This window comes from Hyalella azteca, unplaced genomic scaffold, assembly GCF_000764305.2.
Source record: "Hyalella azteca isolate HAZT.00-mixed unplaced genomic scaffold, Hazt_2.0.2 contig11024, whole genome shotgun sequence".
NCBI classification, from domain to species: domain Eukaryota; kingdom Metazoa; phylum Arthropoda; class Malacostraca; order Amphipoda; family Hyalellidae; genus Hyalella; species Hyalella azteca.
The window spans coordinates 170,595-188,720 of NW_025941036.1; the positions used below are offsets into that span (position 1 = coordinate 170,595).

The window sequence follows — 18,126 nt, forward strand, 5'->3', positions numbered from 1 at the left end:
CTTTGGTTTATTTTCAAATCCTACATGTACCAGCTATTGCATTTCATTTTAAAAAATCCATATGCTATTTGTACGATGCCATCTGGACGCAAATAAAAGCGTCCTGAATTACCCCTAAGAATGGGGTAATCTGGGACACTTGAAATAAAACTAGATTTTAAAACATTTTAAGCATGCAGAGTGTACTCATCCATTACTAACAGCCGGGTTGGTGATTTTTTTGATTTAAAAAAAAATCCAAAAATTCAAAAATCAATGATTTTTTTATTTCACTTAAGGTTTTTTTTATTTATTTGATTTTTTATTTTTTCAGCTTTTTTGTCTTTTTGAAGTGTTATTTTTTATGTTGCAATTAGCCTACTAACAATAGCAGTAGTATATGGACGTTTCTGCTATATATAGCAGCAACTGCAGTCGATAAAACGCAATGCGTAAGTTCAGCGCTTAATCTGCACACGTTAGCTGTAGTTTACCTGTAGAGAGTGACTCAACATACACTACCGTAAAATGGGGTAACTTAGACCACTTTTTTTTTCATAAATGATGCCATTTTTTTACTAGCTAAATTAAACTTGAATTGAAACATGTAAAATACAGGTCTATACTCTAGCTTCACTCACCATAAATTGCTGGCTCCTGCCTCTCATAGATATTAGATATGCAAACTTTTCAAATCTTTCTATTGTGTTATGTAGCCTCAGTATTAGGCCTTTAATGCCCATTGACAAAATTTTTCTATGTCAAATAGTTTTCGAGTTGTGGAGGTTTTTGTTAAAAAAACGAAAAGTGGTCTAAGTTACCCCGCCGGTCTAAGTTACCCCATTTTATGGTATTAATTAGTGCGTGACTCAGCGTGAGTAATAGTTAAATCTCTTATTTCCAATAGGATGATTTGCTTCCATTAGAAGTTAATTTGGATGTACAAACATACCCTAAAAACAATTTGGGGCCAGGCCTGAATCTGCCACAAGTCCCTCTAGGCCTCAGTGAACACGTAATTCAGAAGCTCTCTACCCTGCAAAACTGGCATGAAACGCTGTCCTTAGGCTACTTGCAAATTTATTATTACCCAGCCAAGCCAGTAATTGTCATACACCCAGGAATATTTGAAGTCCTCGAAAGTCAGAGATGGTATTTTAACCCGTCTCTAATTTCGAAAGCGTTTTAAAGTAAGCACAGAATAACTCTGAAGCGAATGTTGCGACCCCTTGCGCAGAAGACTTGGCGTTGCCCTATTTTTGTCAGGATAACAGATTAGCCCAAAGCCAAAATTTTATTTACACCTGACGTTAACACATAAGATATTTAAACGTCCATACCTAGTTTTTTTCCTGGTACTTCCGTAAAACAACATATTTGAGAAATTATTGTAACAGCTGACCTACTGTCAAAACTCGTTGAAGTACGCCTAGCGGCTGATTACTAGTCAGTGATTGGTGGGTTCAGCTTGAAAAGCCGTCAGTAATTGGCAAACATAATTGAATTTTATGAATATTTTTGTTATTGCGGTCTCAGGCTACAGATATTTTGTTGGTACAGACTTAATGATGAGCGCTATGCAAGAAAGTCTGAAACGTTATCAGGAAGGCTCAGCCGTTGCGCTGGATCGAATTGCTCTAAGAGAAAGCATCTTTTCAAAGCCCAGTTTACAGCCCGACGCAAAAGGTTAGCCCCACCCCTTTAAAACATCATAACACATCGAGTTTTGCCAGTTTTAACGTGCAAATGGTGGCAAACGAATCGTCTTGGTCTCAGTAATCTATAGCAGGTGAAATTTGATGAAAAAGTTAATTACTGGCGGAAAAATCAAGCAGTCCGTGTTTTTTGCACCAACGCAAAAGGTTAGCCCCACTTTGCAGTTTGGCACTCTTGCGGACAGGACGCAGCGTAGACTCGCTGCATAGGGTGCGTTCATAGCGTAGTAGTTGTGCACGGATCTTATGCTCACCTAGGCAAGAAATGGGCATGGGAAAGCCTCTAACTGAGTTACAGAAAGGTGCCATTCAAGCCCTGATGGCGCTGCCTGAGGGCGAGCGTCCTAGCCTGCATCAAATGGAGGCACAAGTGGGGTGTAGCCGCAAAGCCATCTCCAACTATCTCAAGGACCCCGTGAAGTTGTGAACTACGGAAAGCGGCACACCAAAGGCCGCCCCAAGAAGATGTCGGCCCGTGACACGCGTCGCCTCTTCCGAGTTGCGGCGCCCGGCGACTTGAGCGCGCCCAAACTAGTCCAAAAGTTGGAGCTCAATGTCTCCAAGTCTACCGTCTCTCGCACCCTCGCATCCTCCGGCATCTTTCAATAAGTGAAGCTGAACAAGGCCCCCCAAACAAGGCATGCTCACAAGCAAGTTCTTCAGTTTCATAGGTTCTCCAGCCGCTTTGTACTTGTGAGATATGTGCCAACTGCTTTCATGATGTGGTGTTGTCTCCATTTTGGGTAGTCACCTCCACCAAGCAGTATGCGAACTGTCAGGGTCTGTATCCCCATGCTCAGCAGGGTCTGTCTCAGTTGTTGGCGTGCTATGGTATATTGACTTTGACTGCACTCAAGCAGGTAGTGTTCGATAGTTTCTTCAACATTGCAAGCAGCACACAATGGTGAAGGAGACATGGAGAATTGGTGTAGATATGTACCCACGCCTTCATGTCCCATTCGCAGGCGTGCCAGTACAACCGAGATGCGTCGAGATCGGGTGTGTAGCCATGGGACAGGAAGTAAGTCATCTCGCACTGTGGCGAGGTGTCGACCCTTCCCAGAGTCTGCCACACTCTGTTGCCAATCAGCCTGCCATCTGGCAATGAGCCTCTTACGGAGTCGGTGTACATGATCTGAGTATTCAACTGGATGTAGGGAGCTGTGGTCCAGATCGTGTCCCAACTTGGCTGCACGATCTTCCAACTTATTTCCTCGTATCCCAGCGTGTGCTTTCACCCACTCTGGAGAACCACTTGTCTATGAAGGTTTAGCTTTCTTAGCATCTCTCTTATACTTAGGACAACCAAAGAGCACTTGTTGTAGAAGCCCCTTGCAGATAGTATTAGGAGCAATGCTGAGCGTGAATCTGAGCATATGACCCAATTTGGGTGTGGATCCTCTTCAACTAAGATCAGTGAGTGGTAAATGGCGTATAGCTCTGTAGTCAGGGTGCTGCTTGCCGGGTGGAGACGCCAAGTGACTGCTTTATTTTGTGATGGGATGTAAATACCGCAAGCGCTGAATTCCAGGTCTGGCAAGCGGGAGCCATCGCAATAAATAGTATTAAAATCGGGATAATTCTCCCCTATGATAGCATTGAATTGTAGTATAGCATCCACTCCTGAGGCTGAATCCATACTGGCTTTAATGTTGTTATCCATTGTTTCCCACGGAGGAACTGGGTCCACCACAGGCACAGGTACTCGGCGGAAGTGTTCACAAGAGCAAAGATTGCTGACGGCCATGCACAGAGCAAAGTTCGCTCTTGCATTCAGGCCGGAGGTGGGCAAATCCAAGTGGTCGCAGGCTGTTGCGCGCAAGTTGCAATTCGAGCAGTGGCCAGGGTATGAAGTGATGCTTCGACGCAACGTTCAGTGGTGGACGGCCATTCGACCCTAGGCTATTCGACCTTGTGTCTGGGGGGCAAGCATTGAAAACATCTGCCTTTAGGGCCGCAACTAGATGTTTCCCGCCATTTCTGAAACCGCGAGATTTCCGTCAGATGAATTACCTCCTATCCAAATGTTAACAAAAGTGCGATATTGAGCCGCGAGATTCCAAATGTATTGAAAATTCGTCATGTTGAAGCCGCGAGATTTCAGAAACAAATAGAAAAATTCCAATCCTGCTGGGGGGTGTGGAGCATAGTGTCAAAGCAGAGAGTTTTTTAGACTCTCCCTCAAGTTCATTTTTGAGTCCCATTACTTAGTAGACCAGTAAAGTATCCTGGATACCAGCATTATCATACTTAAGAAATGGTTTAAATATTGAGTAAATGAGGAAATTGAAAATGAACTGATTCTAAAAAAGCTCTGGTTTGCCACTATGGACTGTGGAGCTCAAAATATTCAAAGCAGAAGGATGTCAGTGATCGGTTACTGATAGGGTGATAGCAGATTCCATTCACGGCTGATTGGTGGATGTCCGGAAAGATCCAAGGCGTTCGATTCAGGGCTTATTAGTTATTGGTGTACAAAATTTGTGGTGCACGGCTGCGTTCCCGTTTTAAAGGGGTGGGGCTAACCTTTTGCATCGGGCTGTAGAATGATTTGGGAGCGCAGCCCTACACCACAAATTTAGCTCGTAAACAAGCCCTAGCGCCAACGCCTACCCTATAATGCAATAACTAAACTCAGCTCACACCCAAGAAGCTGTACGTAACTGAGTCATCTCCCCACATCAACTTTAAGCAACACCTACCTCACTCCACAGCCTGCTGAATCAAATAGTCAATTGTCAACAGGTCCTACTCCACAAAATTTTACCCCATACTATCACTTCTTACACACGCCGTAAGCACATTCGATGTGTACTGGTCGTATTGAACGACTCCATTTTACCTTGAAATCTTGTCTTGAAATCAGTGTATTGACAAGCTAACTCTGTGGCATCGCTACTTGGTACCGACATAGTTCGCGCTCAGAAAACTGCTTAGCGACCTTTAAGCTATTCCGCCTTCGAGCACCTTTATGGACGACAAGTTCGCGGACCGATTTCGGTATTACGCGGCTTGTGGGAGGACAGATCACTTGACGATGACGCTCGTTCATCCTACGAGTACGTGCTATCTTTGCATGACAAACTCGAAGAGTGCGTGAAGATCGCTGAAATTAGTGCTTCCAAATATAAGCAAACCTTTTACGTAAAATCGCAAGACCGACAGTTTCCTGTCGGGAGTGAAGTGCTTGTATTGTTACCCGATACTACAAATAAGCTGCTGCTGTCGTGGCGAGGCCCCTTTTAAAGTCGTTAAGATGGTCAATCGTATAAATTATGCCATTGCTGAAGAAGGCCGCACGAAGCTATCATGCCAACTTGCTTAAGCAATATTAGCGCAGAGCGATTGTTTCCTGAGCTCACGTCTGCGACGGAGAGCCAGGCCAGCCTTTGCCTCACAGCGATCTCTTTCTTAACTGTAATAATTGTGTTGTTCAATAATTTGACGATCATTTGAAATTCGCTGTAGTGAAACCTGTATTTCTAACGAATTTGAGGAGATTGTAACTCTAGACACAGGAAACAAGAAGCCTGAAATATGTAATTTGCTTGACGAAACCCAAAAAGTTCAGGTAACCCAGATGCTTGTAGAGTTTGAAAATGTCCTATCTTCAGTTCCGGCATGGATGTACTAGCTCTCTGAAGCATGAAATTAGGCGGACTACGTCAGAACCTGTCCGATTTAAAGTATATTCTGTGCTCCTGCATATGCGAAAGCATTTTGCCGACGAGGTCGATAAACTATTGCAACTACATATTCAGCCTTCCTCTTCACCTTGCTGTTCTCCAAGTATTAGTTAAGAAGCCAGATAACAGTTATAGATTAGCAATTGAATACCGAGCCCTGAACTATGTCACTCAGTTCGATGCAGAACCTCGTTGAAACATGGACGAGGAGCTGCACAAATTCCATGGTGCCAAGTATTTCTCCGAAATTGATCACTGTAAAGCAGTGGTTCCCAAAGTGGGCGATATCGCCCCCCTAGGGGCGATGGAAAGATTTTGGGGGAAGAAGAGGGAAGGAAGAAGAGGGCGTTTGGGGGGCGATAAGGGGGGCGGCAGTCCGAAGTCGAAATCAGAAGTTCCAACGTTTGTTTGCCAATTTATACACAACACGTGCAGCACATCATGACTCCCAGCGATCGTTTTTTCACCCAGATCTGTTTTTTAACCTCTCCTGGGTTTACGTCTCGGACAAATTAACGGCCGGACTCGCGGCCATTCTCACGACCAATTTCCAAATTCAATGAGCAAGGAATATCTCTCAAACTAATGAACTTAACTCGTTGAAACTTGGTACACATATTCATTAGGACCTAACGGTAATGTTTAGTTAATGGATTTTTTTTTATTTTGCCTTCATTTGTTTTTGCCATAGTTATATGGCAATATGGGCCGAAATTCACAGTGCACAAGTATTTTCTTACAAACTACTGAACAGATTCGAACGAAATTTTGAATTTTCAGTCCTAACTACCGAACGGTAATGTTAGCTCGTGAAAATTTATTCGATTGTGCCTTTGTTCACGAGTTTTTTTTTGCATTTCACCTTCATTCGTGATTCAAACAGCAATACGTGCTTAAATTCGCAGTAATCAAGAAATTTCCTCCAAAACTACTGAATAGATTTGAACGAAACTTATTATTTAAATACCTAACCTCAGCAACGGTGATGTTTAGCTCGCTACACATTTTTCGTTTTGCCTTCGTTTGCGATTTATACGGCTATAAGATCACCGTTGGGAGGTTAGGTATTTATATTCAAAGTTTCGTTGAAATCTATTGAGTAGTTTTGAAGAAAATTCTTGATCGCCGCGAATTTAAGCGACAAATTATCCGGCGATACAGGCCGAATATAAGGAAGTGTGAAATCAAGAGTGACGGTAAAATGAAAAAAAAAAAACTCGCAAACGAAGGTAAAATCGAAAATTTTTTGAAGCTAAAAAATCACCGTTTGGTAATTAGGAATGTATATTCAAAATTTCGTTCAATTTCAAATTTTCGTTCAAATTATTTGATCACTGCGAATTTCGGCCTTTATCGCAATATAACTCACGAATGAAGGCAAAATTTAAAATTTTTTACGAGCCAAACATAACCGTTAGGTTTTGATGAATACATGTTCCAAGTTTCATTGAGCTGCGTTCATTAGTTTGGGAGATATTACTTGATAATTGAATTTGGAGATTGGTCGTGCGACCGGCCACGACTCCGGCCGCAAATTTGCCCGAGACGTCATAGGTTTCTTGTGCAGAAACAGTTAAAACAGCTTAAAAACATATTGGTTCACTAAATGGTGTTCTATTTGTGAAATACACATTTTTGTTTAACCTTTACATTTTGAAATTGCAGCGTACTAAATTTCAAGACAGAGGCGTATGTTTTTATAGGTGTCTGTGGGGGGCGATAGAAATTCACTAGGGAGCCAAAGGGGGCGCCAGCCTGAAAAAGTTTGGGAACCACTGCTGTAAAGCTTACCATCAGATTTCTCTTGTAGAAAGTTCCAGGCCTCTAGCTGCTTTTGCCACGTCCACAGGTCTTATGGAAATTAAAAGACTCCCTTTTGACTTGAGTACCACTGTTGCTTCGTACATAAGACTCGTGCGTATAGTTTTAAATTCATTACCTAATGTGTGATTTTATTTTTATACTATTATGTCTACTGGCCTGATCATGTAGAAGCATTGAAAGCTGCATTTCCTAGACTTAAGGCTCATAATTTAACAGCAAAACCATCCAAATGTCGTTTTGAGGGAAATAAAACTGATTATTTAGGTTATAAGCTAGGTGAAGGTAAGCTTCCGAGGTGAAGGTAAACTCCATTGTTTTAGAACGGTGTTGAAATGAATGGAAAATACTTCCCCCATGTTTATTTAAGTATGATTTAAGGTTTCCATTCTGCTCGATCTCCCAGATATCTTAGCAACTTAATTCATTGCAGGAGCAGCGGCATAGCGTCCTTCTCGCCCGCGCCACTGCTGAGGTAGACCGCGCCAAGGGAGATCGCGACTACTGGCAGATGCGCCATGGACTCCTAGAGGAAGCTCTGCAGGAGCGTGAAACTGAGCTGCAGCAACAAGATGTAAGTTATGTCAACTCTTCTATATCTTGATTGAAATAAGTGGCTATGCCCACCGCTCACCTCCACCGCTCATCCCCCACACCCTCAGGACTACATCGAGCAGCTGGAGGAGCAGCTGCAGGAGCTGTGCCACACGATCTACGAACGGACCATTGAGATGGACGAATGCGTGGCCTCGCCCGCCTCCAGGACGTGCGACATGTCATTATGCTCTCCTGCCCCACTGAGGGGGCTCGACGCCCCCTCCTCCTCCTTCTACGCCCCCCCTCCTCATTCTCGTACTCATCCTGCGAGGCCCCTTCCTCCGTGGTTCCACTGGCCGGCCTGCACGAGGCTGGCCGGCCAGTGTACTACAAGCTCCTCGAGGCCGCACTGCAGGAGCGCGATGATCTCATCACCAAACGAGATGTATGCTATTTCAACTCTTCTTTATCTTGCTGTAATAAGTGGTTATGATTTAATGATTATATGTATACGTGAAATATTAAATACTGTCTAAGTGTTTTCATTACAATTATGACTATGATCATTTTAATATATTGAAACTTGACCAGGCAATATCTGGTCTCGCTCTCAACCTGTCACTCTCCACCCTCCACCAGGACACCCACCCGCTGCTCCACTCCGCCGGAGATCCGTATTACCGACGTAGATGAGGAGAGGCGGGAAGAGGAGGACGTACAGGAGGAGGAGTAGGGACACGAGGGGCGGGAGGACGAGGAGGGGAGGGGGTGCATCTTCTTGCCATCCCGGATGACGCCACGGGTGGGGGACAGAAGGCGCCATGTGGCCCCCCGGATTGAAATAATGATGTTCACATATGCAAATACTGTTAAAAATTTAAAAGCCTCCAGAAATAAAATTTAACGATAATTCATTAAACCGGGCTGGCGCGCCTATCATACGTATGATAGTCACTCTATGATATGAATCAAATCCTTGTACTGTAGGTAACCGTCCCGTTCACAAGATGCGGATGCATGGTGCCAGCATGCCGATGAAGACTCAACAGAAGATGTAGATTCAACAGCACACAAGAGTTGCAGTTTGATCTTTTTTTACACAACCTTTGATTTACCATTTTCAATCAACATTTTACTAGCACGCAGTGCTAAAATTTAATCTTTGGCCGACTTACGTTTCACCGTTCTATTCTATTTCGGATGATAAGGGTATAGTATTGACAGTATTTTGAAATATACTGTCCAGGATAGTCCTAATTATATTTAGCAATTTTATGATCCCTCTCTATTGTGCTATCTATCGTGCCTGTGAATGCCCCCTTTCCGTCCTGGGAGACTCATAGGAGGACAAATCCCTGGCGTATGAGCAGCGCTCTATCCTCCTGTACGTAATTGTCTCCAAACCAAATCGGAAGGGTCGGCCAAGCTTGCTGCCGAAAACTCCTTCCTCAGCACATCGAATTACAAACGTTGTTTCGATGTTAAACGTAATCTACCTAGTGGACGAGGTTGATCAAAGTTGTACCACGTTGACCCATTAAAAAAGTAATATCGCCACGAAACCTTCCCAATTTTATCAACCATTTCGAAGCCGTCAAATCCCCAGTGCCAGCTTTCAGGGACTGTGTTACTACCGTAGTCCGTAAAGACAGAATATCACTGCGCAGATCTACCAGTTAGTTTCGCAAACGCTTGAGAAGAAGTTAGCAGTTTGGAAATGAACCCGATGCATGAAGAAGGATGTCGAGATATTTGTCGAGTACAAAGATGCGTCCCTGGTAGGGACGTTATACATTCCATACTTGGCACGAAGACATTAGGCAGCAGTTTCAGACGCAACTGAAGACAAAGTAAGAAAAAGATGCGGGAATCTTGCCTCCCTGACGTTCACACCACCTGAATAATGAATAGTCAACTGTGCATGGCCGTGACGTGATATCGCGCTGAGACCAGCAAAAAATTTCGCCGTTGTCCCCGCTGCCGTGCGTGTACTGGGCAATAAGCAGACTTGTGGATGCCCGCAGCTTGAGAGACTAGCTTGTTCATTCAGTGATTCCATTTAAATGCTTCTTACAGTAAAACTCAAAATTTACTGTATCAACCATAATAATTTGAATTACTAATGTACTGCTCTTGCTGCCATCTTTTCTGCACGTCCGCGGTCGGAGAAATTACCCTCGAGGCTATTCGCTCGTCCGATCATACTAATCTAGGCTATTCGCATCCATGTATGGAGGTGTAAAGCTCTTAATATCGGCGGCTGATTAGTGGTCTTACGAAAACTTGCTAGGCATTCAGGGCCGATTGATGCACAAAATTTGGGGTGCACGATTACGCTTCCAAAGCAGTAATGTCTCGTCAACGCAATGGAGAACGAGACCAACTGCGCAATATCTTCTACTTTAGAAGTTTTCGAATCCATGTCGTCCCAGGACATTACGAATACAAAATAAATTTAGAGACTTAATGTCTATATTTTATATACATACGCCTAAGGCTAAAGTATCGAAAGATTTGCACGAAACGTGTCCCATTTTGAGGCATATCAACAGTTCATTCGAAGTTGACTGCGAACTGAAGAATATAAATCGGGTTCCAATCACTGAAGAGCATTTCCACACCGACACCGGTTAACTTTGGTCGGTTCCTAGGAAACGCTGCAAACGTAGCATGCTAGACGCACTTGTCAATAATTTTCCTGATGATCAAGATATTTTACTACAAAATTATTATACCAACAGAGAGGGAAAAGTCTGCTAGAATCCTGCTGCAAATAGCGAATAATCCTGCTAGACGAGTGACTCCTCTAAGCTGCTTAGATACTTCCGACAGGATTGAACTGCATAATCCAAGAAAGTGGCACCGTGTGACTCCGTTGATTGTATAACGGGGACTACCGGGCGTTCCGTGACTTCCGTCTTGGCCCTTGGGACTCAGTTTAAATCTGAGTTGGCCTTAATCTCCAAATTCTGAATTGAAGAAATTAGGAATGTTGCCCACATCGAATTGCAGGAAATGTTTCGGATTGCAACTGGCCAAATTCTCAACTTCAAACCAACTACCAGTTAGCTTCAGACAAAGATCACTTATCCATGGAAGTTGGAGATTTTGCTACATTTCAAACGAGGGATTTAAATTATTCACAATAATCATAAAAAATGGAAAGGACAATCCTAAGAAATACCGATCAATGAACACTTTGTCTAGGCCTTAAGTTTAGAATGCAAAGCAATGAACATTTGAGATAAGTCTGTATTAATATCCCTACCTAGCATAACGCGAGTTTTTTACTCGCTAAGGACGGCACGCTTTCTATGTCTCGTAAGAACCCCCGCGGCGTACGCACTTGCGCTGAGGAACGCGTGTAACCATCAAAGGTATTAACGCTCCCAAGTGTAGCTTTAGTAATTCTCCCGTTTTACCTTCACTTACTACCGCTCCAGTTGCTTCCTCTAAGGAGTTGAGTTGAACGCTTTGAACCCGGGCTAAAGGGTAACAGAGGGGTTTTGTGAACGAATCTTTGATAAGCACTAAAATGCCTACGGCAATTGGGCGATGGGTCCCTGACTCGTATCAATTAGTTGCTTGGATAATAAAGTTTAAAATAAATTCTGGATGATACAGAACTATGAGAGAGTTTTGTGCCTGCTTTAGTCTATTGGCATCTATCTGGAAGGTCGTGTAGGCAGGCGATTCCGGCTCGATGGACAGGTTACGGGGACAGTGACGCAGCTCACTCACATGGCACAGCTCATCTTCCAGCTTCTGGACGTGAAAATTTTGGCGTTAAACGAAATAATTAAAGGCAATCAGTTAATTATAATAATTCAATAACAAATCTGGTAAGATGCGTTGGGAAAATTTTAAAACTGCCTGTTCACTACCCGTATCTTCAACTGATAGTGGTGACAATTGCAAACTTGAAACTAGACAAATTCCTTCATAATCTTACATGAAACATTTATCATTTATTTTCAACGGAGGGTTGTTCGACTGATGACTGATGATCAAATAAAATGTAAAACCTGCTTTTCAGGCTAAAAATCAACCTATAAACGAGTAACTTTTATTTCCTTATTGATATCTGGCAGTGGTCGAGGACGCACGTAGTGCTTGCGGGTCCCAACTTTCTCACTTTTTACTATGCCGGTTTGACTTATCTCGCGAATTTTGTACCGAAACGATTTCAGTGAGAGGTTCAATGTTAGTGCAGTTCAATCAAAATTGTGCGAATAGTGAGAAAAACGGCTAGTACAAGTGTTTTATTCCCGACAAATTCTAGTGCGTGAAACGAGGGCAAGTTTTGAAACCCTCGGCGACTGCCGGTAACCCGAGAACAATCGCTGCCTTGACTGCGCTCAGGCCTCGCCTTCCTATACCCTCCCCACCCTCTTGGCCCCTACACCTCCCCCTCTCCACCCGCCCCAGTCGGCGCTGAAGTGTAGGCTGATATGGCCTGTCGCCGATTCTTTTATATTTCTTGCCTTGTTCACAGAAGATCTAAAATCGTGTCACTACTATACCGGATCTTTTCAGGACTGACGATTGTTTGAAATAGCTACTATACTTAGTATCTTCTGCATAAACTTAGTTATTAGATAAAAGAAGCTTCATGCAAATCGACCAATGATCGTATGTGCCTGCGACATGATAATATGTTGTCTCCTTAACTTGCAGGCTCACACAGCAACCTGTTTACGTATCTGGCTAACATATTACATTCACGTCTTACAAATGTCAAAGGGTCATTTTCAACTGTTGATTTGAATCTCACTGACTTAGAGGGCAACATACTATAATGATTTGGCGTTTACAGCTTCGCATGCGTGCTGCTTCCCTACTGATCCTGAAAGCACCCTTCATCCGCCCATCAAAACTATAACTTATGACGCTATCAATATCTGCAAAGTGTAAATTATAGCTAAATCAATAACCATAAGTTATAGTTATACAGTGCCGGAAATGGCTATACGACCACCCAGTTTTCTACAATTATTTTTTCATGCCCAAAAAAATATGAAATTCTAATTACACGAGGTTAAACTACGTTTATAAACGATTCCAGCGCTATGCGAAAATTTTTTTTTTAAATATATGAGAAGAAATTATGAAAATTAGAAAAACCTAGGTGGAAATGGTTATAAGACCAAGACATATATTTCCGTTTGTGGATCACACACACTCATTTTAACAGGCAATCTCACCTTCTTTCGCCATAATCACCTCAATGCGTCTTCTCCCCACGATATTTACCATATAATCCAGTGTATTTTGAGAAATTTTATTCCAAGAACGAAGGATATAGCGGTGCTCAGGTTACTCAAAGATTGAAACTGGCGCTCATTTTGGTAAACATCACTCGCCATGATGCCTCATAAGTTTTCAATGGGGTTGAGGTCAGGACTAAGCGACATAAACATATGATCCCTCATGTTTCTCATCGGCAGAATGAAGGGAGAAGTTGATAAAACAGCGTGTGCGTGTAAGCCTCGGAATCTTGTCTCCCATGTAAAATAGTTGGAGTTGATTTTCCCTTTCGGCTAAACGCCCTCCAAAGTCCAAACCATGACCGAACCACCACAAGATTGCCGCTTGAACAAAAATTCAGGCTCACGGTCCAGTGGTGCCAATGGCATTGCCATCCATATGGACCATAAAGATTGAACTTTTTTCATCACTGTAGATAAACTTGTGCCATCCCTCACCAATAAGCAAATTTTTTCAGCAAATTTTTGTCGGTTGATAATATGCTTTTGTTGAAGCACTCGGGCATTTTTTCTCGTCATGTATTTGAATTTCTTTGAGTCATGCAATGACTAACCTCTAACGGATGCGTCGTGCCGTCACATCAACTCCAGTGGCCAATTTTATAGAAGTAGAGGTAGCGCAAGTTTTCGAAGCCTCAGAAAACGAAGCCGTCAAGCCTCAGAAGCCTCAGAAGCCGTCTCCTAAACTCCCTCAACCTCTGGGTGACAAGTAGAACATATAAGTTCAAACATCCAACCTTATGCCAGTTTTCCAGTTTCAATAAAAAAATTCCAGTTTATTCGTCTTCTACCCCACCATTTAGACTAAACTGAAAAAAAATTCCGTCCAGTTTCCGTTATCAACGGCTAAAAATTTCGACATTTGAAAATTCATCGAAATTTAAGAAATGGTGTCTCAAGTTCAACATTGAACAGTATGATACATCTTCGTGTTAGTCTTTGTCATCCATCTGTCAGTGCATGTTTAAATCCCTTTCTTGTTTGCAGATGCGAATTAATTCTTTTGGTGCGTAATGTAATTTCATGACAACCTTGACAATGACTGTGAAAATCAGCAAAGAAAATAAAGTAATCGTGCACGTATGTGCAAATAAATTATGATGGCATAGTTGTGAAACGAAAAACTTTCGGACCCACAGAACTTCTTTCAAAAGTTGAAGATTTTTTTTAATGAACTATACCATAAAGTGAAAGAATTTTTAACGAGTTCATGAATACGATTACCTTGATGTAGAAGCGGTGATGCTATTTTTTGTCGCTATCGTGCGCCTGCACCAACAGTTTGAAAACGCCGTGCGGTCACCGAAATTTGAATAAGACAAAAAATTTAGTCGAAAGTATTCAAAGACGGGCAACAAGGATAATTGCGGGATTAATGGGTAAGTATTGTGACCAAAGATCGAACAGCGATTACGAAGCTTCCAAGTTTGTCTTATCGACGTCGGCGTTGCAACTTCATTGAAGTATACAAGTATCATTATGGTTTTACAAGATTCTAGAAGAATTACAACAATATAAAACAAACAACACCAGGGTCCACGGCTAAAAACTAAAAAAACTGCTGTGCAACTCATCCAATGAGACAACACTTCTCGCAACAGTCACCGGAATGTGCACTGTGCATGGAACAGACACCTTGCTGGCATTAATTAAACGCTGCGAGTATATGAAAGCGTACAAGAAGACTAGATGAAGTTATGCAGCGGTTTATTTTTCGGCAAGTGCCATTGGTAGATGTTAAGCAGCTACTTAACTTCAATGTCTGTTTTGTAAAGATCTAGTCAAAAGAACAGTTAATAGATCCTTAAATCTCCAAGCGACAAGTCATGAGTGTTATAAAAATCGGCGACCGGTCAACGCCGATGTTTCTATGAGATGCTAGTCAATGCTATTAATGGAGAAACTTACAGACTACATCGCTCTACGGACGACCATTTATAATTTGCATTTGAAAAATAATAATGAATTTAGGCATCAAGCACCAACTCATTCGTGGCAAGGAAAATCATCTGAACTCCTAAGGTAGATGATTTATTATCTAGTTTTGATGTTACATAGCATATCTCTCGTTACAGCAAGCAATAAATATAGAACACTGTGTCAACTTTCCTTCAATGTCGTCTCTGTGTGATGAAACTGGTTTTGAGGTGAGGGATGCATTTTGAGAGCGTTCGTGAAGAAAGCGTCACTGTGTTGGACGGTTGTAACACCGCTATTGATTTGATTATACCATATTTGGAGGAAAAATGCGTATTTGCAAGTTGAGTTAATGTCGTTGTTTGAATCCATATTCGTGTCCTGGCGATGATGCTGTCTGCTCTAACCACAGTTCGCCGGAAGAGAAATGGATCCCGCAGTACAGTAGTAAGACAAGCTGATGGTTGATGCTGTGTTGGTGGCGGTGGTGGTGAGGGTGGTCGTGGTCAGGAACTTGGTCCAGACTGTGAAGAATTTCTTCCCGCCATCGACCACCTCGCGCATTTGTCCCTTGGAGTCGAAACCAGACAACGAACTCTCCACTCTATCTTGCCTGTGAATGAAAAAAAAAAACAATCGTAACAGTTGCTTAGGATCATAAAGATATCGAGTTATCTTATCCGAGATTTCAGGTCCTAGACTTTAATTCTTCAATTTCTGAGTACTATGTACGAAAGCTTCTGCTTGCGCATCAAAAACAAACAAAAAAAAAAAACATTGTACTAAGTTGATTTATGAAGCTCAGGGCTTTTGAAAAAATTATATGCTAGCCAAAATTACAACAATTAAACTATTCTTACATTTCGTTGGCGAGAAGTGATATCGGTACCGATTGCCTCTTCCTCCTGCGTCGACCTACGGTACAGGCGGAAGTTGCTGTGCCGAGAAGGCAGTACAGGGGCACAGTAGATGTTGAGTAAGTCACGATGATGTGAGTTTGAGTGCGGAATGAACCGAAGAAAAATTTTTCTTTCGCAGACGATGCATCGGTACGCGATTCGACGATTTTCGTCTCGTTCGATGAAGGTATTTCGACATTAGTGAGGTTTGCTGTTTTATTACTCGAGGAAGTGTTCCTTAATTCATGATTTGGTTCCTGATGGGCCGTTGTTGAAAATCGGGTATGATTTTCAGCTGTGAAATGGAAACATTTCAGTAGGAACTTTCTCTAAAAACAACAAATTTCTATCTAAATTCAATACTATAGATGGAGCTGAAAATTAATGTAGTATATGCAAGTTACATTGAATGTTCATTTATTCAAGTTATTCATTAATAAGCAACTGTGGTATTTCATTTCTAAGTACAAATATCTTACTTTTGTCAACGACGTCAGAAGGTTTTTCAACTACGAGGTCAGGGAGAGGAAGTGATGTGTTGACAACGGCATCTGCTGACGTTTGATTTAGTGCCGAGTCAGCAGACGCAGTGCTGACCAAAATAGCACTCAGTAACAGCGCTAGTGCCATCACCGCTCGGCCGCCCATCTGATGAGGTTAATAAAGGTCTGTAATAAATAAAATTAAATGAGCCTATCCTATCGTCTACTGTGTATCTGTACTTGGTGGGTAGGATGATTTGTGTCACCCGAAGATTTTGGGATTGATGTGGGATTTTTTCAGTGTCACCCGAAGTGAACATGTGATTTCTGAAAACGGAGATTGGTTTTCTACGACGTAAATTCGCGACCAAATGAGAACTTTTGCCAATAATTACATTGCCAGATGAATAGATCAGGATATTGAATACTTTTAAGTAACGACTTGAACAATATTTTTTAGAAATCAAACCACCCTTCTCAATTTGTTTGGGAATAATCTGAAAAAAATAACGTCGCAATCAGAACTCCAAAGAGACAATAACGAAGTATAATAAATGTTTTAATGAGGTGTGCGTACATGAGTGCTCATGCAATCGCCTTATTTTGGATTTTAGAAGCATCTTAATCGACACTCCGTTTTATGACAGAATATGGGTTTCTTGCTATTTTAAACAATTCAAAGATTCAAGAACTGCAAAGCATAAACACTAAGGTTTAATAGAACAAAAAACAGATGAATATAACTAAAATAAACTTATTTCATACCCTCGTTCAGCAATGGATTGCAGTCGAGGACTATTGGACTCGAATATCTTGTACTCAACACTACACCAGAACGTGCAGAAGGGGTGGTATTTGTTCAAACCTTGAGCAGTAACTACCCTACACAACGTAACAGACTCTGTGAGCTCATGTTTGGCATCACTTCTTAAATATATCATTTTTTCAGCATCGACGAGGAATAATAAAAACTGGGCCACTTTTTCTAGCCTTTTTTTGCTACGATGAAGGAAATATTTACGAAAATATCTAATGCATGCATCCAAAATCAATGTCAGAATTTCTGGATTGGTTATGGTCCGCTCAACCACAATGAAAGGAAAGGAAACAACGTCCACATAAAGCACATCATAACTTAGAAATTAATTAATTAGGAATGATTCTTGTGGAAATAGTCCAGAACTTAGGATTTGATTCGATTGCGTCTTTATTGTGGAGGAATAATGAACGGAAACGAAAAATTCATGCCAAGAAGATTAGTTTCGGTATGATGATGAGAAATTGCAAGGCAGCTAAAACTTAATTAGACATAAGTTAAACCATTATTAAGAAATACGTGACTTAACACATAAACTACTATTCTGTAGTCTCAAAGCTCAAACCAGGGTAATCATGGATTCATTGTGAAAGTGAACTGAAGTTCTAATGCAAGTAAACTTTCATTTTTGTTTATCTATTCGCTATCAAACTCCAGCAGTACGCTTTCCGTTTTCCATCGGAATGAGATACTTTGAAACAACAAACATGTAAAGCAAACTTACAAATCATATTGTCTGAAACGCTTTACACCGAGATTCCTATCTCTCCCCTAATTTTAGCAAAAACCGACCAAGCGCAATATGAGTGTTCTATATCAAATTATACAATAACGCGACATTCTTTTGTGTTGTAATATGATGGGTCGACTGCAAGTGTCAATTTACTTTGTGTGTGTGAAAATTTTATTCTGAAGTAATTTATTTCCCAGGAATTACAAAATTATCGGAATTTGCGACCAGAATTTTCAAGTCTCCATGGGCAAAAATTGTCATCGACAAATGACA

The 18,126-nt window shown here is 41.7% G+C and overlaps 1 protein-coding gene across 1 annotated transcript; it reads right to left on the reverse strand.

Annotated features, from left to right (window-relative positions):
- Positions 1-15,023: 15,023 nt before the first annotated feature.
- LOC108678113 lies at positions 15,024-17,203 on the reverse strand. The gene is made up of 4 exons (XM_018166459.2): positions 17,069-17,203; positions 16,301-16,469; positions 15,783-16,116; positions 15,024-15,535 (listed from the first exon to the last, which is right to left on the reverse strand). The coding sequence occupies exons 2-4, from the start codon at positions 16,467-16,469 to the stop codon at positions 15,325-15,327; spliced, it is 714 nt and encodes a 237-aa protein (XP_018021948.1). The 5' UTR covers positions 17,069-17,203; the 3' UTR covers positions 15,024-15,324.
- Positions 17,204-18,126: the final 923 nt, after the last annotated feature.